Source organism: Meriones unguiculatus, chromosome 6 (assembly GCF_030254825.1).
Source record: "Meriones unguiculatus strain TT.TT164.6M chromosome 6, Bangor_MerUng_6.1, whole genome shotgun sequence".
Classification (NCBI taxonomy): domain Eukaryota; kingdom Metazoa; phylum Chordata; class Mammalia; order Rodentia; family Muridae; genus Meriones; species Meriones unguiculatus.
This window is the reverse complement of record NC_083354.1, coordinates 38457506-38484906: the sequence shown is the minus strand read 5'-3', so window position 1 is coordinate 38484906 and position 27401 is coordinate 38457506. Positions and strand designations below refer to the sequence as shown.

The 27401-nt window shown below is 39.9% G+C and overlaps 1 protein-coding gene and 1 pseudogene across 20 annotated transcripts in view; one reads left to right on the top strand and one right to left on the bottom strand.

Annotated features, from left to right (window-relative positions):
• Clasp2 (cytoplasmic linker associated protein 2) overlaps nucleotides 1-27401 on the top strand; it is a 180655-nt gene that overhangs the window by 8475 nt on the left and 144779 nt on the right. For all 20 annotated transcript variants that reach the window (XM_060385138.1, XM_060385132.1, XM_060385124.1 and 17 more), the window contains exons 2-6: nucleotides 1437-1515; nucleotides 7842-7945; nucleotides 12296-12387; nucleotides 13992-14067; nucleotides 16029-16126. In XM_060385138.1, the coding sequence (XP_060241121.1) occupies nucleotides 1437-1515; nucleotides 7842-7945; nucleotides 12296-12387; nucleotides 13992-14067; nucleotides 16029-16126 (449 nt within the window). The remainder of the gene's footprint in view (nucleotides 1-1436; nucleotides 1516-7841; nucleotides 7946-12295; nucleotides 12388-13991; nucleotides 14068-16028; nucleotides 16127-27401) is intronic.
• Nucleotides 18483-18599, bottom strand: LOC132655006 (small nucleolar RNA SNORA17; annotated as a pseudogene).

Here is a 27401-nt window from a genome sequence, read left to right as displayed (position 1 = left end):
ATATTGATATGGATATTCTATTCATTTATTTATTTGTTTATTTCAAGACCAGTTTAAGTCTGTGAACAAATCCTGCGGGGAGTTTTGGGATTGTATTCTTCCAACCCTGAACTTATTTAGCTCCTCTTGCATTATTTTATTAGCATTTTGTAATTTCTGTGTGTAGACTTTATATAATGGTTCTAAGACTTTTTCTGAGCGTATTAGTTACTTGTTCTGTGACAGACTACCTGACAGGAACAGTTTCATCCAAACTGTTTACCCTTCGGTTTTTGAATGCTAATGTGTAGAAGAAACGTGGTTTATTTTTGCAGCAGGGTCTCATTCTGATGCCCAGGTTGACCTTGAATTTGTGGTTTTCATGCTTTAGGTTTTTGGGTACTAGAATCAGCAGTGATTCTCCCAGTCTCCCCCCTTCCCTCTTTTGTTTTGTTTTGAGACAGGGTCTAAAGGTTTTTTTTCTGGCTGTCCTGGAACTTGCTGTGAAGACCAGTAGAGACCCACCTGCCTCTCCCTGTGCTGGAGTGTACATCGTGTCCAGGTTTTTATAGCAGCGATTTTTATAGCAGCCTTTAATCTCAGGCTTTTACTGAAACTAATTGGTTTTAGTATTTATTTAGAGTATCAGTTTTAGTGATTAATAACCTACTTATTTTTGAGACATGATTTCATATAGCCCAGACTGGCTATGAACTTTCTTTGTAGCCAAGGATGATCTTGAAATCTTTTTTCTTTCTTTTTCTCCCCACACCCCTCCTTTTTATTTTTTATTTTTTGGACAGAGGTATTGGCTTTTGGTTTGTTTGTTTGGTGAGATTTTTTTGTGGTTCTGAATTATTTTTTTTTTTTAATCATCTTGCATCGTACCTGCTGGGCACTGGGGTTATGAGTGTGTCCTGTGCCTGCTTTATGCAGTGCTAGGGAATCTCACACAAGGACTTGTGCATGCTAGTCAGCTATCACTGAGTTGTCAGGTGAGCCCCAGCCCCCTCTTTTGTTTGCTTTAATATTTATTTATTTTAAAGTTTTTTTGTATCGCTATGATGATGGTGGTGGTGTGTGTTGGTTAGTTTTTTTTGTTTGTTTGTTTTTGTCAACTTGAGTCATCTGAGAAGAAACCTCAATTGCGAAATGCTTCCATGAGATTGCCCTATAGGCAAGTCTGTGAGGCATTTTCTTGACTAATGATTGATGTGAGAAGGTCCAGCCCACTTTGGCCAGTGCCACTTCTGGGCAGGTGGTCCTGTGTTATGTAAAAAGCAAGCTGAGTGATCCGTGTGAGCATTGGTCCTCCACCGCCTCTCCTTTAGGTCTGTCTGTCTTTCTTTTGTGGCAAGGTCTCTATATAGTAATTTGTGATGATTGCTGTATATTAAGAATTATACACTGATAAAATATGCATCAGTAATTTGTATTAAATCTCTTTCTGTTTGTAGGTATCATTATTAGGATTGGAGATTTTAAGTGCCTTTGTGGATAGATTGTCAACACGATTTAAATCTTACGTAGCCATGGGTAAGTTCACTTTAAGAATCATTGTAAAGCTTGATATAGTGACTTTTACTTCTAGTTTTTGTTAAACAGAATTAGTTTCTGTAAATTTAGAAAAAGATGTAGTTTTGGGACTGCAGAGAGGATTCAGTGGTTAAAAGCACTTGTTCTTCAGAAGACCTGAGTTAGATTCTCAGCACTACACCAGGTGGTTCACAGACACCTATCGCTCTAGCTCTGGGAGACTTGTGCCCTCTTGTGGCCTTTGAGGGTACTTGCACAAACACAGTACATACTCATACACAGACACATTAAAATAAATTTTTAAAAACTAATTTTATGAGAGATGTGGTACTTTTAGCATTTTAGTTTACTCAAGCAGATTTTAATTCTGCAGAAGCAACAAGACAACACAACTGTCTGGGTACTGTTGAGCATTTATGCCATGTGCTCATCTCTTTCAGTGAACCTAACTTTTTGTAAAATGACAAAATTTGTAATATAACACACATTTTGTGGGGTTGTTTTGTTTGTTTGTTTTAAGACAGTATTACTCTATGGCCTTGGCAGGCCTGGAACTGAGTATGTAAACCAAGCTGGCCTCAAACACATACAGATCTACTGCCTTTGCCTTTCAAGTGTTGGGATTAATGACTGTGCCACCATGCAGGTACATTGCTGTTTTGTTTTGTTTTTATACTATCTGTAGAGAAGTCTGCTCAGACCTATCTTTTACGAGTTACAATAAAATGAAAGAAATAAAAAGCCCAATTTTTTTTTCTTGTTCAGTGCTGAGTCTGAACACTTACGCTCACAATGTTAACCATGCGCTGCATTCCAGTCCCACGTGTTTTTTCATTAGGTTGAACAAATTCACTGTGTCCCGGCATGAGCGGCAGTTGCGACGTGTGCTGTGTGGTTACCGTGCTGCTGTGAGCTGCTGCTCTGAGTGACATAGTGGGCCCTGACTAAACACATGGACCTTTTAGAATGCTTTATGAATGAGTTCAGTACTATCTTATAGCAATATCCAGAAATACAACCGTGAATGTTAGTGGCTTTCTTTTGTTATTTAAGTTAATGCCTCATCTGTCAATATCATTATACTTTCAAATATCTGTGGTCAACTTTTTCACATTTGGTATGCCACCAAATTGTGTCAGTTTTTTTTTGTCTTTTCCAGTCATTTCTATAAGGTTTCTTGGTATTCACTTTTAATCACTAATTGGTAGTTCCCATCCTTAGTATTAATGGTGTCTAAAGATAAACTTTTTTCTTGGTTTTTCGAGACAGGGTTTCTCTGTGTAGCCTTGGCTGTCCTAGACTTGCTTTGTAGAGCAGGCTGGCCTTGAACTCACAGAGCTACGTCTGACTTTGCCTCCCCGAGTGCTGGGATCACAGACGTGCACCGCTACACCTGGCATTGCAGATAAAATTGTAATGTCAGTCTTCTGCTTAAAATTAATAGTAGATGTTTAAAAACATGCTTTGAAAACATGTTTTGCATATGTGAATGTATAAGTGGGAATTTTAAAAATAAAGTTCCATTATTTGAGGCTTTGAGAAATTGGCTGATACGGTGTACCTGATCCTTAGTGGTTCAAGTAGTATGGCAGCTTCCTTTTGTCTAGGTTCATGGAGCTTTGCTTGCCACCTCCCCCTCCCCCAACCCCTCTCTTTTAGTTCTTATTTTTAAATAAAAGGTCTCTGTGTGTAGCTCTGACTGGCTTAGAACTCGCTGTGTATCTCAGCCTGGCCTTGAACTCTCTATATAGTCAAGAATGACTTTGACCTTTAAACTTATGATCCTTGTGGACAAAAGACATGCATCTCTGTCCCCAGGGCCTCAGTCATGCTAAGCATGCCTCTTCTCAACTGAGCCTTGAGTCATGGACGTTCTGATTCATAATTCCTTCTATCTTTTTAGTTCTTTATAACTGAGAATGTTGAATACAATATGGCAGTGTTGAAATATTGCACTGAAATTGGCACATTGTTGGCATTCTTGTCTCTCTGTGGTGGTGGGAATTGTGTTTGTGATCCCTGCCAGGGTTGTAGCTCCATAGCACTCATGTTGCAGAAAGCATTTACACTGAAGCGTTACTCTGGGTGTTATGTGTCTTGCTGAGTTTTCACAGACAGGTATACTGACAGCGCATATTGAAGCATGATGGCTTGGAGCTGTCACGGCCTTTGACTAGTGTCCTTGGTGTTCCAGTTCTTGCACATGCCTGTGTCTCCTCCATCTCAGTTAGCTTCTTCTGCAGACTCTTCAGCGAGGATTCTCCAGGCTAGCTTAGCAGAAGCCTGCTTACTTTCTTGGACATAGCCTAACTTGGGAGTGCTGTACTCCTCTTTCCTTTTGAAATCTTTCCTCTTCTCTGTAGTTCTCCTCTTCACAGTCAGTATCTCGGAGCTTTTCAGACTGGTTCATCATACTCTGGACTTGTCTTTACAGTGTTTTTTTGCTGTTATAGTTACTGCTTAAAGTTCATTGCTGTTAACTGCTTTATAAATTACATTAAGCGGCTTTCATTGGTCCGTGCTTTTCATTTGTGTTCCCACTCTGCATGTAGGCACAGCCTCACTGGAATGTACTGTTTTATTCTTCTGATCTGTTATTTCTGCAGACTTCCTGTTAGTCAACATTGTGTTCACTTTGAAGAGCCTTTGTGAAACTTGAACTTGTTATTTCGTTTGAGCTTATGGGGTATGATGGGAAAAGTTATCGTAATTTTTTTTCCTGCCATTTATTGGATGTGTCCTTTAAAAGTATTGATTATGTCTGTGAAAGTATCATCACATATTTCTGACTTAGACGGAAGACCCAATGTCTGCATGCTCTTCAAGAACTGGACTACTACAAAATTGCTTTTTGTTTGTTTGTTTAATCCTATCACAAGCCTTAAGTAGACTACTTAACTCTGTAGAGAACCAATACTGTGGCTCAGTGGGTGTAAGTGCTTGTCAGCAAGCCTGGTAACCTGAGTTCAAGTCGCAGATCCCACGTGGGAAAGAGACAGTTTTGTAAATTGTCCTCTGACCTCCGTGCACATACCATTCACATATTCACCTTTCCGTACACAAGCAGAATAAATAAATATAAAACAATGTATAAAGTTTCTCTATACAAGGAGAGGGCTGAATTAAATTATGGCCTAATGAAGGGTTTTTTAAACCTCCCTCATTCTTCCCAGGTTATTCCCAACTCCTTGACCTTTCTTTCTTGCTCTTTGGAAAATAAACAAACATAAGACCCCCCCCCCCATAAAAAAAGCTCAAACAAAGCAATATGAGACAGAAAGTCTACCGAAATACCATTGAATTTGTTTTGCATCGCCATTTACTGTAAGTGTGCTTAATATTCCCAGTGAGATTTTATTGGAGAAAAAAATGTTTTGTTTTATTTTTTTCCTTTGCAGGCAGGTGTCAGTTGCAGATCGTGTCTGTCCACTTTTTTTTTTCAGAGCACTGGGATCTTTTCTTTCTTGAACCTGTGTAGGCTTACGCATGCTGCAACATCTCTGTGAATTCATATGTGCATCAGTCCTTTGTACATTAAAAGTAAAGTTTTCTAGAAAAATTAAGAATCCTGTTCAATTTTATTTCTAGTTCTAAAATTTGCACATAGTTCACTCATTGTAGCATTAGATACAGTTCTAGAGAGAGTGTGGACTCTGTCATGTTTACGTAAGTGACCTGTTCACACTGATTACTGCCTCTGGCTTTAGAGTAACTGAGTTTAATAAAGAATTTTGTCATTTGTTTATTTATTTATTTAGGTTTTTCAAGACAGGGTTTCTCTGCGTAGTCTTGGCTGTCCTGAACTCACTTTGCAGAACAGGCTGGCCTCGAACTCATAGTGATCTGCTGGCTTCTTTGTGCCTTAAGTGCTGAGATTAAAGGCATGAGCCATCATGCCCAGCCATTAAAATGTTTTTAGCAGATAGTCTAATCCCTAAGCAGTGCTGTAGAAGGAGTGGCAGAGTCTCTAGGACACTTGGAGCTGACTTATGTCTTGTAGAGTAATTTTACATTTCACAATACCAGTAAAGTGAAAACTACTAACACCTGTACCTCATCCCCCAGTGCAGCCTGTGGGAAACTGACACATTTGTTTAAATTCTCTGAGCGAACACAGTGGAAGTCTCTTTCCTGGGTGTCTAGTAAACACAAACACAGGGTTCATTGTGGTTATTGGTGATTCACAGATCATAATGTGAATAGATCTTCAGTGGATAGTGCTGACAGGTCTAAATGCTTATTATTATTATTTTTTTCCTGTGTACTTTATCCTCTTTCTAGTCATGAGGGTAAACAAGGAAACTTTGAGGTTTAGGAAAATTTGGTATCTCCTACAATTAATAACTAGGTACAACTAAAGAAAATGTTTGTCTTCAAGAGAATAATTATAAAAAAGGAATTTAAAGACCAGTGAGGTGACTGACTCAGCAGGTAAAGTCTTGCCACACCAGCCTGTTTACATGGGTTTGATCCCCAGAACCCATGGGGAGAGAACTGACTTCATGAAGTTCTCTGGCCTTCCCACTGTGTGTGTCGGCATGAGTGCTCACATGTACACACATACACATACAATTAAAAGTTTTAGTACAAAAGTAACTTTTTTTGTTTAATATAATACAAAGCTTGTGTATGCCAGTTATTGAAGATTTTAAAGTGTTTCTATTCTATAAGATTACTTTTGTTTTACTTTGTTGTTAGGCAGGATTTTGCTCTGTAGCCTAGAGCTCCTGTGTTGCACAGATGGGCCTTGATTCTCATGGCTGTCTTTGTGCCTTAGCCTCCTGAGTGTAGGACTATAGACACGAGCCAGCTGCTCGTGTTAATTTTGAGACAGAGCCTTACTATATAGATCCCAGCCTTGTCTTAAACTCACTCTGTAGCCTGGGCTGCCTTGAACTTCGGATCCTCCTGCCTCTACCTCCCCAATCCCAAATACTGAGATTACAGCTGTATGCCATCAAATTTTAGGTGTGGCCTAAAATTCTTTTTAGTATTGAAATGAGCCTCTACGTGGTCCAACAATTGAGTGTTCTTTTGAAGTTAAATTTTACCTTTGAGGAACAGAGTACCTTTTCCCGTTGCTGTTGTGCGGGTGCCAGCACACGCCATCCCGACTATCTAAATTACAAGTAAACATTGTGTACTTGCTCAAATTCTGGCTTTACCACCCGATAGTGTAATAATCTAATGGTGTTGGTGCAAGGATAAACGAGATACTTTATTTTTACTATTACCTTCTGTGATTTAGAGAAACACATTCTAGTAATAGCCAGTCTTATAGCTATTGAATGATTCTTGTTAATAATATAACAAAATGAGAGCGATTTCCATGACTCATTGCACTGTCTGGCTAGCACTGCACTATTGAGCCATATTCCTAGTAATAAATAGTGTGCATATTGGTTTATTATTACTGTCTTCTTGTATATGTATATGGGTGACTTTGAATGCCTGATACCCATGGAGATTAGAAGAGGGCATTGGATCTCTTGGAGCTGGAAATCTGAATGGTTTTGAGCTGTCATGTGAGTGCTGGGGATCGAACCCAGGTCCTGGAAGAGCAACTAGGGCTCTTAAACTACTGAGCTCCAGCCCCATGTTATGATTTTAATGGTGAGGGCTGCTTTTTGTTTCATTGTGACAGGTTCCCTCTATATAATCCAGGCTGGCCTGGAATGCTCAGTCCTGCTGCCTGAGCCTCCCCAGTGCTGGGATTAAAGCATGTACTTCCACACCTGGCTTGAAGGCATTTTTCCCCCCTTGATTACACCTTCTGTAAGTAAACTAGATAAATGTATCCCTTTTTAAATTTAATTTCTTCTACTACCTCTTTAAAAACTAGGTTTAGGCCTGTGTTTTGTTTCTGTTTGTCAGATGTGGAATATGCTCTACAGGAAGCATGTATAGCATGCAATTTAAAGTATAATTATAAAACTGACCTTTGACTATGCCTGGGTCCAGAAACTTAAGCCTGCCAGGTCCTTGGACTATCTCTGTCTTTCTGAGGATACGTTTTCACTCTGCCAGAGCTTTCCCTGTCATAACTTTGAGGAAAGCATTTACTTGCTAATCTGTGGATCTTGACCACATACATACTTCCAAATAGAATAATACTGGGTTTGCTTAGTTTTGAACACTGTTGTAAGTGGACATGATTATACATATTACATTGAAATTTGTTTGTTATTTTCATTTCAACTCATGACTAAGGAACTTAAAGTAATTTTTTCTCATAATTATTTATGGAAACAGTTACTGTTTCATAGTTTTGTAAAGTATGGTTTGTAACGGAGTTAAATTATAAATACTTATTCTTCCCCCATTAGTTATCACAGCTTTAATAGACAGAATGGGAGATGCCAAAGACAAGGTTCGAGACGAAGCTCAGAATCTGACACTGAAGCTGATGGATGAGGTGGCACCACCTATGGTAGGCTTATATTTGAATTAAAACTTCTAATTAGATAGATGGTAACTACAGCAACCAATAAATAAACCTTCAAGAAGCATGAATTCAAAAGTGGGGTTTTAAATAGTTGTTGCTAATGTTTTAAAGAAGTTCAAATATAAGATGTTGCCAAAGTCCATGTTTGATGGGTTCAGGGGAAAAATCTGTGAAGGTATATAAGTCTGTGATAAAGGGAACTGCGAGCCTTGGCCTTTCAGACTGAAAGTCTGATGCCTACTGATTGAGCTATCCAGGTTCTTTCTAGTCTTTGCAGCCAGAGCTGCTTTCTCCGGCTAATACCTTCTGCTGATTTGCAGCAGGCTGTTAAGAAAAGTGGCTTAAGCCTGCTTAATTCCTGGCTCTTTTTCCCAGAGCCTACTAGGGTCTCTGAGCCTGTTAACTCCTTGTGACATGGTGAGAAAGAAAGCAAGGCGCCATTCTGGGGGAATCCAGTTCCTGGCCTCTGCTTCAGTGCTTCCATTGTATCAGGTCATACATACATATAGACAAACATGCAAACATACACACATTTAAAGGACGATACAAGGGAACTTCCACAGTCACCAGACGTGTAGACATACAGATATAAATACATATATGCATATATACATACATATAGACAGTATATACAAACAGACCGATGGACACGTATTTGGTGGTAGATAGAGCTAGATCTGATGAGCAGGCTCTATCTAGCACACAGCATGCACACACACACAAACTTCATTCTTTGTTTTCAGTCCTTATATATCATCTAATACAAAGTCTATACGTTAGAAGAAAAATGGCCATTAAAGAAATTATCACAAAACCAGATAAAGTATGGTTACATCAGGATTACTGATTACTTGTTCCTGTCTAAGCATTATCCATTTATGTCTCCATTCCACATTTCATTGTAAATTAAAAACAACAGTCTTGCATGACCTAGTTTAGGGTCAGCAGTATTTCAAGGGGTTACAACATGGTTATTGTTTACATGTCTTTCCATTAAGACTGTATCTAATTAATCTTTCAGCTGTCTATAAGTTCACTGAAAGCTTAAGGCAGTAGTTTATATTTGTCCTAATGCACCCCGAGACTTGATTGAGACCTAGAGGAAAGTTTACTTAGGTCGTAAATCTGCCTCAAGCTCATCTTCTCTCTAATGCAGTTTATGTGTCAGTGTCAAGTGAAGAATCACAAGAGTTCCTTGCATTTTTTGCTGTTCAGCAGGAGGGTTTAAAATTATTTGAGGCAAACCAGGAGTCCTGTAAAATCCTTCTCAGGAATTATAAAATCATCAATTCATCTAAATGGCGTTATTACATGGAAGCACATTGTCAGTTTGATCTGCAGGAAATCTGCCCAACAGAGTGAAGCAAGCACACCAGAGCATAGGCAGTGAGGATTTTTGTCATGTCAGATATGTGAGAAATACAGTAAGGACAAGCGTGGGAAGGCAGCAAGAAGCAGTCCTGGGACAAAGTCCCTGGGGTCTTGCCTCTTTAGGGCACATCCATCGTTGCCATGCAAAAACGGACTGTCTCCAGGAAGCTCACTTGCATGCCTCAGCCATTTGTGCATAGCTGGCTTCTGGCATCATGCAGTGCCAATATGTAAGTTTTTTTTCATTTACCTTTTCTTTTTTCAGTTACTTACGTTTTAAAAAAACATATAGACTTCAGTGATTTGACAGTTGTAGTTGTGCTTCACCATTTTCTGTTTGTTTTTTTACCTGCAAATTATAAATTAACAAAAATATTATTTTGAAAGCTACTGAATGTTATATTAATTTCTGCAACTCTTTCAGAAACAAATTCTTTTATTTTAATAGGTGGTTATTGATTATGTAACACGTCTTACTACAACTTGTGTTTTATGAATATAATAGAAATAATTAGCCCTTAAGGGATGTATTGATTGCACTGGATACAGAAGGGAACTGTAGTTTGATCTCTAGAAGCCCTTTCCTAATTTTTTTAAGTTAGGCATGGTGACATTGTCTTAATGCCAGTAACAGGGAGGCAGAGTCAGGCAGACTGCTGGGGTTTGTTGGCCAGCCAGTCTAGCTTAGCCTGCTTTGGCGGCATGTTCCAGGCTAGTAAGAGACTTGTGACCAAAAAAAAAAAAAAAAAAAAGGTAGCTGGTACCAACACACAAGATTGTCCTCTCTGCCTTCTACATGTACATACACATATGTACTTGCACACGTTCACCCCCATATGTGAACACACATGTATATATGCACACACGCTAAAAATATATTCATCTGTTTTATGTTACAACAAAATGTCTGAGGCTATGTGCCTGCAACAAGATAAGATGTATTTACTTCATCTTTTGGAGGTCATAGTTTTGTGGGCGCAGCTCTAGCTGTGACAGGGGCTCCATCTAAGTGCATCATCTTATGGAAGGCAGCACACGGTGGCAGGAATGTTTTTGTGTTTGTGGGAAGCCAAGATAATAACCTGTTTTGCTTTGTTTTGCTTTTTGCTAACTCACTATGTCCTGTTTCTGAAAGGCACTTCCATTAGAAACGTTTATGTGTATGTGTGCATATTTATGTATACCACATGTGCGAAGGTACTTGTAAAAATCAGAATTGGAGTTATAGAGGCAGTTATGAGCCATTGTGTGGGTGCTGGGAACTGAACTCGCGTTCTTTGCAAGAACAGTTGCTCTTAACCACTGAACCAGACCCCAGGTCTTTCTATTTTGACACTGAGGGCCAGGCCCCGGGCACATAATAAGCCCTTGTGTGGAAAACCACATCTAAACCGTAGCATGGAAATACTTTGAAGGAGAGTAAAAGTAAGCTGACATGTACACCACAGTTGCAAAAGTAGCTTAATGCACAGTGGTATCATGTTATGCTTAAACTATAATGTTACATATGTTTAATAAGTCAAGGGTACTGAGTTTAAAGGGAAACTGATTCGAAGGGATTTGATACTTCATAACAATACCCTGTAAAAATTTTTGTAGATAATCTGTACTGATTTACACTTAAATTGTTTCTTAGGTAACATTTGTATATATTTACCTTTAGACTTAGATGTAGACATTTTTGTGAAAAGAGTTTCAGAGTTGATTTGCCCGAGACAGGTTCTTTAAATTAGGTGTGTGTGTGTGTGTGTGTGTGTGTGTGTGCGTGCGTGCGCGCGTGCACACGCGCATGCATGGTGGTGGTGGCAACAGAACCCAGGGCCTTATAGATCTCAATGGCAAATGTTCTGTCATTGAGCTATATACCCAGCCTTAGTTAACATTAAAATTCACAAGCCTGATTATTGGAGTTCAGAGTTTGAGCCCCAGAATTCACGATGGAAGGAGAAACCTGACTCCTGAATGTTGTTCTCTGGCTTCCACTCACACACCTCTAGTCATGCATACATATAATCACATAAGCGTGCAAGCACACACACAAATAGTAAATACATTTTAAAAAGATTTTTAAAATCAACTTTCAGATTATCTTTTGGACTATTTCACACACACACAGGTGGGCTGGAGGATGAGAATGTCTGTGGCGTAAGTTGGCTTTCTAAGTGCGGAAGGACAGGTTAGTAAATGTTTAGAAAGACTCAGGTGAAGTCCTTGCTGCACTGTTCCTAAACAGTTGTTTGCAATGCGGGTGTACAGAGTAGGTAGACAGAAAACGACCTGTCTCCAATGTTTCTGTGTTTGTGTCCAGAATTCAAAAGAGAAAAGCTTTAATTATAAAATGTTTGTAGTTGCTCCATGTGATAATGTGTTGTAGAGAGTTTTGCTTCTACTGAGAGCTTCCTGGACTACTCTGCTTATAATTGCAGCATTGTCAGCATAGAAAAAGCCTATGTTCTTGGAAATGCTTAGATGCTTACATATGGGGCATGATTTCCCTCATAATTACTGAAATTTAAAGTGAATAGTACATAAATAAAAACTCAAAATTGTGGTTCAGATATTAAATGGACAGGAGCCCACAAAGAACAAACAAGCAAAACCTTGTAAATAGGAGTTGAACATCCCTGATCTGAAAATCTAAAATTTTTGTTTACTGACATAACATTGTTACTATGAGTGGAAAATTCCACAAAGGTTCATGTGCGAATTTAGCTGCACTAAAAATATTATATAAATAATGCTCAGGTTACATATTTAAAGTACTTATGAAGTATAAAATGAGTCTCAAGTTTAGCTTAGTGTCCTAGCAACAAGATTTCTTACTGTTACCATGTAAATATTCCAAAAAATTACAGAATGTCCAACATGTGGAGTCTAACAGCTGATGGCTTGATTGTCAGGTTACATTTGTCATGTGCGTTACCTGACTTTTTAAACACCTATGTCTCCTTGTTTTCCCAATAGTACATCTGGGAGCAGCTGGCCTCTGGCTTCAAGCACAAGAACTTCCGATCTCGAGAAGGCGTTTGTCTGTGTCTTATTGAAACCTTAAATATGTAAGTCCTTTCTCTTAGTCATTTCTCAGGTGAAGGAAGACTGGAAAATATTTTTAGGTAGTTATTAATTGATCTCCCAAACAAAAATATAACCTTTAATGCTACTTTTGTATATGTGAGATGCCTTTGATGTTAATTTTAAGACATCTCTCTCTTTTTTTTCTTTAGCCATGCAGAATTGGTGGGTAGAGACCTGATAACTGCTAATAACTTTAGCTCTTTTTTATATTAGGATCTGCTTCAGAGCTTTTGAACTTATTGAAAACATTTCCCTACATCCCTTTTACCAGTTGACCCTAGGCTGGATAGAGCAAAACCGAACACTTCTCAGGACTCTACCAGGACCCTGTAGAGTCCTCCCAGTCACGGTGTACAGAGTCCTGATAGCACAGGCACCACAGGGCTCTGATGCAGGCAGAAGAAATATAAGTGGAGGCAGGCTTTTGTTCTTATTCCAGAGTAATTTCCTAGACTATGTGCAGTATGATAGGTAATATATAACTCCTTTCGCCATTTCCTGTGGTATGATTTCCTCTTCTTTCACAGCTTTAGGTCCTTCTGCTGGCAAGTGCTGGTCAGGGCCTTTAGTCTGACAGTCTGTGAGGTTGAGCTCTCCTGTCATTTGCATTCAACTAGACTTCAGAATACTAGTAAAAAACATCTCCTAAGTTACTTATTTCATGTCAGTATATATTGAGACTAAGTGTCATTTAAAAGAATACTGTTTCAAAAGGACATCTGCAGCTCAGATTTTCTTAAGTGATTGATAAGCTGTGAGGGTTTTCAGACTGCTTTTGAGTATTTTGCCCTGTTGAATCATGTGCTGACCCTCATTTTCAGCATCTGTCCTCATTAGTTTTATGTCATCTTGACACACGCTAAACTGAAAGGAGGGAATCTCAGTTGAGAAAATACCTCCACAAGATCTAGCTGTAAGACATTTTCTTAGTTAGTGATTGATAGGTGAGGGCTGCTCAGTGTGGGTGATTCCATCCCTGGCTGGTGGTCCTGGATCCTATCAGAAAGCAGACTGAGCAAGCCATCAGCAAGCCAGTAAGCAGCACCCTCCATGGCCTCTGCATCAGCTCCTGCCTTCAGGCTCCAGCCATGCTTGAGTTTCTGTCTTGATTTTCTCCAGTGATGGACATGTAAGCCACCTTTCCTCCCCAACTTGCTTTTGGTCATGATATATTTCATTGTACAATAGTAACCCTAACTAGTCCTGCATTGGTTACAATTTCTCTGGTTGGTACTTTTTCTTGCTTAGCATCACTTTGCTTGTTACTTGTCTTTCTTTAACAATGTATATCTATACTTTGCATCATAGTTGTCAGGATGGAGATACAAAGGAAGGCTGCGCAGGAAGAAAGGCTGGGCAGTGGGTGCTGACTCCTTTAATCCCAGCATAAGGCGAGGCAGGTGGAGCTCTCTGATTTGAGGCCGGCCTGGTCGACAGAGCGAGTTCTAGACAACTAGGACTATACAGAGAAACCCTGTCTCAAACAAAACCCGAAACAAAACAACAGAAAAGAAAGCGCCAGGATATTTTGTTCACCATTTAAATGAAACCATTTTCTGTTTTTCCCCCCTTAAATTATATTTAGCTTTGGGACTCAACCACTGGTCATCAGCAAGTTGGTGCCGTATTTGTGTATCTTATTTGGAGATTCTAACAGTCAGGTAAAAAGTTATTTACCTTCAAGAATTGATTGGTTTTCTTTGAGGGTGGGAGGGGGTGCCCTTTTTGTGCATTTACCCTATATGTAACAGTAAAGTCAGAGAAGGCGGGTAGTAAAATACTGCCTTTTTTTTTAATTAAATGAGGGTATGGCTGTTTTGCTCAGAGTCCATTGGGCTCATGTGATCTTCCTGCTCCCAACTCTCAAGTAACTAGGATTACTGGCCTCTTTGCCATTTTTTCTTTCTCTTCCCCCTGCTTCTACTAGAGTTTGTTTGTTTATTTTCAAACGAGCATGAGTTTATTCTCAGTGCTTGGGTTGATATTAAAGATAGAAGGAACTTAATGGTTAGTTCTTGAATTTGACAGATTAAGAGAGTCCTGAGTTCCCTTTTGTGGTCCAGTATGTTAACGGTGGGGCTAGATTTTTGCCAGCCTACATGCTTGAATGTGCTTTGACAAGAACTGTTGCAGTTGTTGATAGTCCTGTTCAACAGTGAAGGACTTTATGGCCATGGCCATCTTTTCTCCTGAGCTGTCTGTGCTTGTAGTCAGGAGATAGGGTCTGCACTGCCTCTTCCCTCCCCTGGAAGTCAGTTGTAATGTTTTTAAAATTGCCTATAAACTAGCTAGGGCATTTGGAGTGACACCAAATAAGATCTTTTCTTCTTACAAGTTCCAGCTGTCTGTAACAGTTTTATAAAATTTCTCTCTTCAATATCTGTCTTATTTATAGACAAAGGTTTTTTTTTTTTTTTTTTTTTTCTCCTACCCAGTCCAGCCTCAAGTTCTTGAACTCAATTGCTTTTTCCCACCTTAGTCTCCCAAGAAGCTAGGACTTAGGTATGTATCACCACACCTGGCTCTTAGTTGTCCTTTGACAGTGAGTTGTAAAGAAACTCACTGTTTTTCATATTGTTATCTTTAGGCCCCAATCCTTTTTTTTTTTTCATCTTATATAGAATATAAAATTTACTATTGCAATTATTTTTAAGAGTATGCTTCAGTGGTATTAAAAACATTCACATTGTTTTGCAACTGTATCACCATCTACCTGCAAAACTTTGACCCCTTCAGAACTCAGACTATGTACCCATTAGAAAACTTCCCGTGTCTGTCCCCCAGCTGCTGGCAACCTCCACTCTTCTTCATAATTTGACTACTCCAGGTACCTGGCCCTTTTTGATTGATCCCATTTAGTATGATGTCTGTAAGTTACCCACACTGCAAACTGTATCAGAATTTCCCTCTTCTTTCTGAGGTTGACTGATTTTTTTTTAATTAACGGGTATCACATTTTATGTATACAGTCATAGAAGAATATTCATTTTTTTCTTTGTTTTTACCTTTTGACTATTCTGAGTAAGTTTAGAAATGCTATGTAAAAATACTTTTTTTAAAAGTTCAGCTCTCATTCTCTTTTGTTTTTTTGAGACAGGGTTTCTCTGTGTAGCCCTGGCTGTCCTGGACTCGCTTTTTAGACCAGGCTGTCCTCAAACTCGAAGTGATCTGCTTGCCTCTGCCTCCCAAGTGCTGGGATTAAAGGTGTGTGCCACCATGCTCCAGCCAGTTCTCAAAAAGACAATTTTATTCCAAGAAAATTAATTAACTGTAGTTTAAGTTAATACAATTACCGCTTTTTAAAATCCCAGTTGGTAGCTTTTTTATTCAGAGATTTATATTAAGCACCTTCTTACCTTTTTTTTTTTCCTAATGGCGATCGGGATTGAATGTAAAGGACCCACATGCTAGGCAAGTGCTCCACCACTGAGGTCTTCCCTTTTTAAATGGGTTTTCTAGAACTTCTTGACAGACCTTGGCTTTTGGTTTCCATTAATAACGTGTCATGTTATATTTTCCTCAGGGACTGAAAAGACATTAAAACCTACTAGTTTATTGTTACCTTAAAAGGAAGTATGTGTTGCATCTAAAATTTTAAAAAATATTGTAAATTCTTTGACAGGTGAGAAATGCTGCAATCTCGGCTATTGTGGAGATTTATAGACATGTAGGAGAGAAGCTGAGGATTGATTTGTGTAAGAGAGACATTCCCCCTGCCAGGTGAGTCTTCCTAAATTGATTTTTTTGCTATCGATTTTTTTTAAATTGTAATTTTGTCGATTTTATTAAGGTAAATATTAGAGCCAGATGTTGTGGCACACAGCACACCTTTACCCCTAGCATGTGGGAGGCAGAGGCAGGCCAATCTCTGTGCGTTGGAGATAGCCAGGCCTGCATAGAGAGTACCAGGGGGTCCAGAGCATCTACAATTTTAGTATCCTGAGTTTTCTGGAACCAACTTCTAGAAATAAAGCTACACTGCCAGGCACTTGGCACTCATGTAGCCTCAGGTGTCTTTCCTTCAGCTGTGGAAGTGCTTTACATTTTCAGGGTAGGTGTGTGTGTGTGAACTAGGATTTTTTCCATAGATAGTCCTGTCACCTGCAAAGATGGTTTTATTTTTCCCAGTCTGTACGGTTTTCATGTTTCTTTCTTGTCTTTGTTATCTAGGCTTTCCCATGTGCTGTTGAGAGAGGGTAGATGGGGTACATTCTTGCCTTGTTCTCATCTTAGAAAAGTTCTAATTTCTTAACGTTAATGGTAGTTGCTGGATGGTGCTGCACACCTTTAATCCCAGTACTTGGAAGGCAGAGGCAGGGGGATCTCTGTGAGTGTGAGACCCTGTCACAAAAAAAAAAAAAAAAAAAAGGAAAGAATGGTGTTAGTTGTAGGCTTTTGGTAGGTGTATTTTTTTCTTAACAATTTATGCCTTTTAAAATTACAGTTTATCTGGGCTGTGTGGTACATGACACGGTATATGAGTGAGGGTCAGAGGACAACTTGGGAGAGTCATCAGGCCAAGTACCTTTTTGCCCACTAAACTATTTTTTTTTTAAACTTTTTATTGATTCTTTGTGATTTTTCAGATCATTTTACCTCAATCCTCTTATACCTGCCCTCCACCCTTGCAACCTCCCCCCACCACAACAGGAAAAAAAAAAATCTTGTTTAAAAAGCTGTAATGAGTATCACGGTGTGTCCCATACCATGCTCTTTCATCTACACTTCTTTGCTTGCAGATGTTCATTGCAACAACCTGTTGGTCTGGTATGAGGCCTTGGGCTTCTGCTTCTCTGTCAATACTGGAACCTCACTGGGATGCCTGTTGTTACCCTGTTTGATGGAGATCTGTAGTTTTGGGTCTGCATGTTCTCCAGCAGTTCATTGATGGGGTAGATGCTGGGATAGGCCAATTCAAAGCCGTGGATCTGGGTCTGAGAATTATCTGAGCTGGTCAGTTCACACCCTCAGGGCTGGCTCTTGAGCTTTCTTGATAACAACACCCTCTCCCTCCCCCTGCCACAAATCAGAGCCAGTTCTACCCCGATGCCCAGTTGAGGTGCTGGACCTGCTCTCCAGAGTGCTGCAGGTAGTGAGGGACATGGCTAGTTCTTCCACTTTCGTGACCCTGGGGCTAGTTCCATGATCCTGGGGCCATCTCTCCTGCCTGCCATTGATGGTGAGGGATGAAGGAGGGACAGAGGGTTTTTCTCCCTCATCCACTCCACTGCCCAGCAGACAAGAGGTAGTGCCAGCTTTCCCACACTCACACCCTTGGGATGATGATCTCAAGACCTCCTGCTTGCCATAGGTGGCAAGAGGTGATGGCGCTACATTTCTCCCTCACTCATGTTACTTCAGCCCTCCCACTCTCCTATTCTCGGGCTGGCTCATCTGCAACTCCCACAATGTGCAGGGGCCGTCTCCTGAGTACTACAACTGGTTAGGGTGGGATCAGCTCTCCTACTCTCATGCTGCCAGGGCCAGCTCTCCCAACATGCCCAGGTAAGGGTTGGGGCCAGTCCTACCCAGTCCTTAGACATTTAACATGTCCTCAGGCTGCAGCCCAGACCAGGGATGTCCGTTTGGCCTCTGGTGGTAACAGACCCCTGTACTGCTGGGCCATGGACCCAGACATGGGCCCCAGTGGCAGGTGACATCACCAACTACTCACATCAGGCTCTTCCTCACTACCCTTGAGTCTCCAATTCTGCCTTTTTTCATTGTACCCACATCCTTCTGTTTTTCTTTCTCTTCCATTTCTCTACCACTTACTTGTTCCTCTTAGTGGTGCCCAGGGTGTCTGAGTATTTGGGGTTATCTCAGGAGTGATCTCAGGTTAATGCATTATGGCTCTGGGTAGGGCTCATCTCAAGCCTGGTCTGTTTTCCCAGGACTGCACAGAGGTCACTCATCGTCTGGCCAGCCCGAATGGCCCCTTGTGAGGGTCGTTTGTCTTGGGCTCACTCGAGCCTTGCCCTGGGTTTTTTCTAGTCTATACCTTGTTCTCTGTCCTGGGAGTCTGTCAGGGCCCTGTGGTGCTGGACTGGTGGTGGTTTTTTTTTTTGGTCCAGGGAATGTTAGGTTACTAATCATTCAGATGTTCATTGATAGATACACTGACTGAGGCAATAGGCTCTATCCTCTTTGCCACCTTCTGAAGAACCTGAAGACCCGTATCTGCAGGGCCAGGCCACTTAAATAAGTAGAGTAAAATAAAAGTCATTTGGGCATTTTAAGTGTAAAGATGGGCTGGTCAAAGTGATTTTTTTTTTGTTGTTTGTTTGTTTGTTTGTTTGTTTTTCTTGCAAATTGTTTTAATGGCTACTCCTAACATTTTTTTTCCCCTAGAGCCCATGTTACAGCCATTTATTTTCCACTAGTATTGTTTGTGGTTATTGGTAGTCTACATTTTCACCAAAAGTTTACATTGTTAGTCTTTTTTACTAATTTCTGATTTCTGGTGGCTTCATTGTGGATGTATTATATACACTTTTCTGACTACTAATAAAGAGAAGTGTCCTTTCATTTTTGCCATTTGGCTTTTTTCTTTTTAAAAAGCAGGGGCAGGGACTAATTTTTGATACAAGGGTTTCTGATATATGGCCCAGGTTGGCCTTGAACTGTTTCTATTCAGTATATTACATTATATATACATGAAATTTGGAAACTACGAACAAGGCAGCAGAAAAATTAAAGTTAGAATGCAGCCACCACAACGGAAGTGTATCAAGTGAGCCATCAGCATAAAGTCAGGTCTGAGCAGATGCGTGCTGATAGTAGTATACTAACTTAGCACTACACAGTGCTACACGTGGCTGCGAGTCCAGAGATAAACTCGTATCTTTATGGGTCACTGATACATTATGTATATATATGTATACACACACACACCCATATATGTGTATATCTGTGTTGAGAGCATGCAGAGCAGCAAGGGGTGCTCCAAGTATTCACAGAGTTACACTCCCTCACAGCATACCCAAGAGTAACTGAAACATGAATCAGAGGAGCTAAAGTGTAAAATACTTAGAAATTACTACACGGTTTTTTATTAAACACTTGAAATTAAATCATATGCTCCATAAGAAAAATGTCATTACATTTGCTCTATCAGTGATAAACCCAGCAATGTTGCAACATATAGAATCAATTTACATGAATCAGTAGCTTTTCTGTATACCTTAATAGTTTTACTTTATACCAACAACAAACACAGAAAAAGATTATGGACACATTCCCAGTCACAGTAGTCTCAACAAAACGAAAATACCTAAGAATAAACATGACTAAGGGAGTCTAAGGGAGTAAAGGACTTCAACAGCCAAAACTTTAGACCCCTGATGAAAGACAGAAAAAGGCAGTAGATGACAGAAAGACATCCTATGTTCATGGATAAGTATAATTAACACTATGAAAAGGACCATTTTACCAAAAGCTATTTAGAGAGTTAATGCAGCCCTAGTAAAATACCCATCTCATTCATTGAAGAAATAGAAAAAAACAAACAAACAAACAAACAAAAAACAACCCTAAAATTTATATGGAACCACAAAAGACCGTGGATAGCCAAAACAATCCTGAGGAAACTAAAAGACAGTAGCAGTGCTGGAGCGACCATTCCAGATCTTAACATATATTAGAAAACCATAGTAATAAAAACAAAATGGTGCTGTCAGAAAAACAGACAGGTAAACAGTAAAACAAAATCAGTGATCCAGACACGAGTACCTGCAGCTTCAGCTATTTAATGTTTGATTAAGATGCCAAAAATGTAAGCTGTGAAAAAGAAAGCATCTTCAATGAATGGTGCTGAGAAAACTGTATGTCCATACAGAAGAATAAAATAGGGCCTGTGTATATCACCTTGTATAAAAACCAGCTCCAAATGAATCAAAGACTTAAATGTGGAACCTAAAACACTGAAATTGCTGAAGAAAACATAGGCAGTACCAACAAGACATAGGAGCAGGAAGGTCTTTTGAATAAAAGACTCCATTTGTCCCCAAATTAAGGCTAACAGTTGACAAGTGAGACTTCACAAAAGTTAAAAGCTTTAATTAATTGGGTAAAGAGAAAGCTCACAGAATGGGAAAGAATCTTTGCCAGTTACAAGTCTGATAGAGGATTGCTATCCAGAATATATAAAGAACTCAAAAAATGAATAAAAACAAGCAAACAAATGACCCAATTATAAATGTGGGCCTACAACTTGAACAGGATGTTCTCAAAAGGAGAAAAATGGCTAAGAAATATCTCAAAAAATGTTTATTGTCCTTAGTAATTACGGAAATGTAGATCAAAACAACTAAGTTTATCTTACCCTAGTCAAACAGGCAAAGAAAGGTCAATGGAACATTGACAACAGATGCTGGAGGGGATGGGAAGGCAGGTGGAGGGGATGGGAAGGCAGGTGGAGGGGATGGGAAGGCAGGTGGAGGGGATGGGAAGGCAGGTGGAGGGGATGGGAAGGCAGGTGGAGGGGATGGGAAGGCAGGTGGAGGGGATGGGAAGGCAGGTGGAGGTGAAGGAAAACCTTATTCATTGTGAGATTGCACACTGGGACAGCCAGTGTGGAAATCAGTGTGGAGAATTCCCAGAAAATTAAAAATAAATCTACATACGACCCAGGACGTATGTCCAAAAGGACTCAACATCATACTGCATAGACTGTTGCTCAGCCAGATTCATTGCTGCTGTATTCACAAAAGTTAGGAAACTGAAACAGCCTAAATGCCTTTTACTTGACAAGTGGATAATGAAAATGGGTTACATATATCCTATATAATACAATTCGGCTGTAAAGAAAAATGAAATCATGACCTTTGCTGGTAAATGGATGAAACTAGAAAATATCTTACTGAGTGAGGTAACTCAGATGCAGAAGGACAAATGTCACATGTTCCCTCTCATCATAAATTCCTAGCTACAAATCTTCAAGTGTGAGTACACATCCTAGAGTAACTGCAGAAACCAGTAAAGTAAAAAGGGACCATTGTCAGAGTAGAGGTTGGGTTGGTAGTGGAGCAATAGAGAAGAGAATAGTAGGGAAAAACATAGGGGGAATTAATGAGCTACCTAAAAAAGCCTCTCATAGTGCTAAATTTGTGTATAAATAGGCATATATAGTTTAAATGAAATTTTCTCATCTGTGCTGACAATGCTCCCTCTAAGAGCCACCCAACAGAAACTCCGACAACAGGCATGATTAGCCTACTTTTGAATGGTCAGGGTTGTCCAAGAGACTCCTAAAACATTACAGGTTATTGTTATTGTCCTTGTTTGCCCTCTAGAGGTGGAAGGTAGGTCCCTACTGCTGAAGACACCAGACCCAGAGGACGCTTCGCTGGAGCTCTTCTGAAAGTTCTTCCCTGTTGAGTAGCTTTCACAGTACCACAAAGCACCATGCAACTCTCAGAGAGGGAACCAACCAGCAGTCTACCCAGCTATGATGTCTGTGAACACAACAGTGACCAGAAGGACACATTGACCCTAGGATTCAATAGTGGCATGCATACCATGGCAGTAACTAACAGCTCTCTATTTGAGCTTAAAGCCCACTCAATAAGAGGGAAATTGCCTGGTATTGGAAACTTAGCCAATTTCCCAGGGCTAGTGAGATCTATAACCACCGCTTTACTAAACCAGTGTAATCTACCTACATTCCAAATAATTGTCTTTATACAGATGAATGCAGTCCTCACCCATCATCAAAGAAACTTCTCTTTGCAACAGATAGAGACCATTACACATTACAGAAAACCACAACCAATCAAAATACAGAGTTGTGGAGCCCAGTCCCAATAATAAATACATCTACAAAGTGACTCCTACACCTAAGGCTCTAAGAATATTGCTGAAGAGAGGCAGAAAGATTTTAGTAACAGCCAGAGGATCAGGAAGTTTACATGTCTTCTAGCAATGTTTGAAGCTGTACCCATGAAGTCTCACTAATATGACTTCCTGAACATGAGCTGAGGGAGGAAAAACAATATGCTAATGGAGGAGGGATCCTCAGGGGAGGCTCTCCGAGTGCTTAACCCTTGAACGACAGCAATGAGGGACACATGGGAAGGCTTGGAGGGGGAGGAACAGGAAGGAGTAAATAAATTATGTAAGGCTGTCTTTGAAATTTATGGCAGCTTCATTAATTGTTGCATTCATATACATTTATATTTAAAATAGTTAAAATATACTAATATCTTTAATAAAAATTGGCTTTGTAATATTTTAAAATACCTCAAAGGACACTTTTAAATTTTAAGAAAACCCTATGTGTTGAGAAATATTTTCAAATTAAATATATGAAACTTGTGTCTTGAATATATAGAGGACATCTCAGTAGCAAAGTGACAGGTAATGTAATTTTTTAAGATTTTGAATTAGTTTTAAAAGAGGAAATACAGACAGCTGTGAACACAGAAAATGATGCTGAATATTATTTAATTATGTAAGAAATTCTGATCAAAACTACATACCTCTTGACACCTCTATAGGATAGCTAAAATATAAAAGGATGAAACTTTCATAGGAACCTAATAATAAAGCAACTTGGAAAAACAGGTTATAACTTGTCAGAATGACACTCATAGAGCTATCACGTGACCCAGCAGTTCACTCATAGCTGTATAAACAAGCGATAGGAAAACATGTCTCTACAAAGATCTCCATACAAGTGTTCCTGACAGCATTAGTCATAGTCACAAAACCGTGTGGAAACACCACCCACTCATATGTCTGTCAACTAATGAGTGGACATTCAAATGTATATCCATACAGTGGAATATTAAGAACCCAGTCATAAAAAGCTCTTCATTCTGTGATTCCATTTGAAGAATATGACCAGATATGGTAATCCATAAGTCAGGTATGGCCTACAGCAATAGGAAGGAGATTAATGATTGTTTAGGACTAGGGAGAAGAGAGAAAATAGGGAGCAACTACTGCTAATATGTATGTGGGTGTTCATTGGGATGATAAAAACGTACAAATTGTGACAGTAGATACACTAGAAACCACTGAGGTGTACAGTTCATTTTCTTTCATTGTGCTACCGAGAATTAATCCCAAGGCCTCACACATGCTACACAGATGTTCTACTGAGCTACACCCCAGCTCTGAAAGACACTTCAAAGCCATGAAGTGTATGGTATCTGAAGTCTGTCTCCGTAATTCCAAAAATAGATGAGCTCTGAACACCTGACTGTAATTTACTGTTCCTAGGACGGCCCTTCCATTAGAGTTGCTTTTCCAAGCCTGTCTTCCTTAGCCTGTAAATCTGAACCTTCCTAGAGTTCCCCTGGCCTCCTAGGATGTGCTGTATGATTTTGGACAGCCTTATCTTTGTTGTGTTTCCCTTCCATTCAGTTTGCTAATCTTACCCCCACACAAAATTATTTAAAGGGACCTAGAGGTCTCTTTCTCTATGTGTTCTGGTAGGAATGACTTTTTGTCAGGTATGCCTTTAATTTCAGCATCCAGAAGGCAGAAGCAGGTGGGTCTTTGTGAGTTTGAAGCCAACCTGCTGTATAGAGGGAGTTCCAGGCCAGTGTGGCTTCATAGTGTGACACTCTCTCATTTAAAAAAAAAAAAAATGTGTTTGAAGCTGAATTATGGGGGTTGGAATCTTCAGCAAAATCTATGTAGAGAATTATGCTGTACTTTTATTTATACATTTGTTTAAAGATGTAAAGTTTATATTTTAAAAGATTATATATACATATATATACATAATACGTGTGTGTATACATATATATAGTATATATATATATAGAGAGAGAGAGAGCGAGAGAGAGAGTCTTGTCTGCGTGTACACCTGCAAGCCAGAAGAGGGCATCAGATCCCAGTACAGATGGTTGTGAGCCACCATGTGGGTGCTGGGAATTGAACTTGGGACCTCTGGAAGAGCAGACAGTGCTCTTAACCACCGAAACATCTCTCCAGCCCCCAGGTTTATCTTTGATAAAGTTTTGAACAGGAGATTAAATATGTTTTAACCCACAATATTACACTGTGGTTTCCTGTGAGAGTTGGTGAATGAGAACGATTGGGAAGAGGAGAGACCGAGAGACTTGTAGCCAGACTTTTGGTTACTTCATTAGGTTCTTTTTCCTACTTCCCTAAACCACCCCTATCCCTTCTAATGCCCTAACACTAGGTAGGAGTGTTGTAGGTTAAAATATTTACCATTGATATATCTTTTAGTTAAGCAGCGGTTATTCCTAAACAGCTGTATAACCAAATCACCACACAGAGACTAGGATTTATTTAATTAACCTAGAGCACAATGCTGGGCTATAGTTACTCCATCCTAAACCTCCAAGCCCGCAGTTTCCTACCATTCACATTCACCCATTATACTTGCTTTTAGTCCTGTCTTAGGGCTGGTTCATTTCTCCACGTGGTTCCAAGGCCTCTCCTACAGATTCTCTTCCTTTACTCCCTGCTTCCTTCGTCTTCCTCCCAGATCAGTGGTCAAGGTTTTTTTTATAACCTGTTCACTCTTGGCCGCTCTTTCTGAAACTCTTTAAACTTTTTACTTCTGGGGCCATTTCATTTCTTGATGGTAAGAAATTGCTTTGGTATCTCTCTTGGACCTGCATTCATGGGTCCAGTGTTATTTGTTGCGTATTTAAATTTATTATTGATTTATCTTTTCGTTAAACAGCAGTTAGTCCTAAACCAGCTGTATACCCAAATCACCTCACAGAGACTGGGATTTATTTAATTAACCTAGAGCACAATGCTGGGCAATATTTATTCCATCCTAACCCTCCAAGCCCACATAGTTTCCTATTATTCAGATTTCACCCATTATACTTGCTTTTAGTCATATCTTAGGTCCGGTCCATCTCTCCATTCTCCTTCCCGCTCTCCTCCTCTCCTGACCAGGATGTCCCACTCTATTCTCTTCATTGCACAGCATTGGGGCTGGTTCGTTAATTGACAATATAGAGAACAGATGGTGGCATGTTTATGCAAACTTGAGACAGGTGATGCGTAGAGTAAGCATCACAGTGCAATGTCCGGATTGAAACCAGATAGTGGGGTAGAGAAATCAGCATTTGAATGAACAAGGGTAAATTGTATACATTCCACAAGAATATTATGCCAACAGGTATCCCAGGCCACACTGTCTGCAAACCTCGGGAAGCCTATGTGTTCTTTTCAAAAGCCACTGGTGTGAGAAACACTTTGTTTACTTCTCTGGAGGAAAGTATCGTATTTCTCATAGTTAACACACTGAGCATTTTGAGATCTGAGGCTTTTAGCAGCTTGGTCACAAATTATTTGTAAATGGCCCAATTTTTCACAATTGAAGTACTAGGCATTTTGATAGGGGAGACCTCTAAGCTCTTGCTTGTCCTATGATATTAGCATGAAACTCATGAGAACCAGTATCTCCTCGAGCCCCTTATCTCCATGTCTTTGGTGCTGCTCAAACCATTAACAGTCTAATAACTCTTTTACATTCATTATTCACATTCTCAAATGCAAGGATCTCTATCAGCACCTGTCAGGGTCTGATATGGTTTTGTTTATAGCTGAAACCAGTCATTTCAAAAAATCTTTAAGGCTTCCCCAAGCCTTATGCAGTCTTAGTAAATGAGGTGGATCTTTTTCCAGTCTCTTCAACATTATCCAAACCTCTTTTTTTTTTAAGATTTTATTTTTATTTATTATGTATACAATGTTCCATCTGCATGTGTGCTTGCACACCAGAAGAGAACACCAGATCTCATTACAGATGGTTATGAGCCACCACGTGGTTGCTGGGAATTCAACTCAGGACCTCTTGGAAGAGCAGCCAGTGCTCTCAACCTCTGAGCCATTTCTCGAGTCTCCCTATCCCAAACTCTTAAAGCCATTAAGCAACATTGTTCTATAACACCATCACCAAATCAAATCTGTTCTTGTAAACTGCCCTTCACCCAGCAACTCATCTTTGACAATATTCATTCCCCCTCTTCTATTTTGCTGCTCAGTGTTCACAGCTTCCTTCCTGTACCACATTAATCATTGTAACTGCTGACCTGCCTCTAGCATAGCTGTTACCAGGCCCTTACAGTATTGAGGAATAGTTCTATTTTGGGTAGCCCGGTTACTTAATATTTGGTTTACATAAAGTAGACACATTCCATAGGAAATCATGGCCTCTTTAAAATGCCTCAGATCTCTCATTTCTATAGGACGCCATGCTATCCTGTCAATATCATGATTCACACCATTAGCACTGTACAGTTACTGGGAAAACCAATAGTGATTTGCTAATCCCAGGCTGCCCAGCCTCTGGTGGTGTAGTTGGCTGAAGATTAGCCCATTCTCTCAGATGGGCTGATTTTATTTAACCCTGTCCTCCCTTTATGTCCTCCCCTTCCTCCTCCCCATCTGCACGCAGTCTCCCTATCCTGCCCAAAGGCTTTGCAGACTTGAGACTGGAAGTGTGTAGTGCCAGGTGGGCCTGTGATCTGCCTTCTAGCCTGGTTTGCTTCCCGTTTTCATCCTCCAGGAAGCTTCCATTCTCTTGCCCGTTTGTTTTCTCTTTTTCAGCACTCTAGCTTTCCAAGAGCTTCCACCTACACCTGCAGCTTTTCCAGTTGCATAGCCAACTGCAACTTTTCAAAAAGGAGAGAGTAGAGTGACCCACCTTTCCCCCATTTCATCCACATCTTTATTTCTTAGATTCCTTTATTTCTACCCACAATTTTCCAAATTGTTCAGCCATTCTCCTAACATTTTTTTTTTTTGAGACTGAGTATAGGAAGAAAAAGGGGGGAAAATTCCCTCTATTAGCAAAGTGGGAGAAAAGCCTAATGACAGCAGCTACAGTAAACCTTTTGCTGATGTCTTGAAACAAAATATTCACTGCTTCATCTCTTGTGTTTCCTCTAGGGCATTAGAAATCAGATTTCCCATTCTGCCTCATTCCATGTTGGGTGCCACTTGTAGCTGGACTTTTGTCTACTTTATTGGGTTCTTTTTTCCTGCCTTCCTA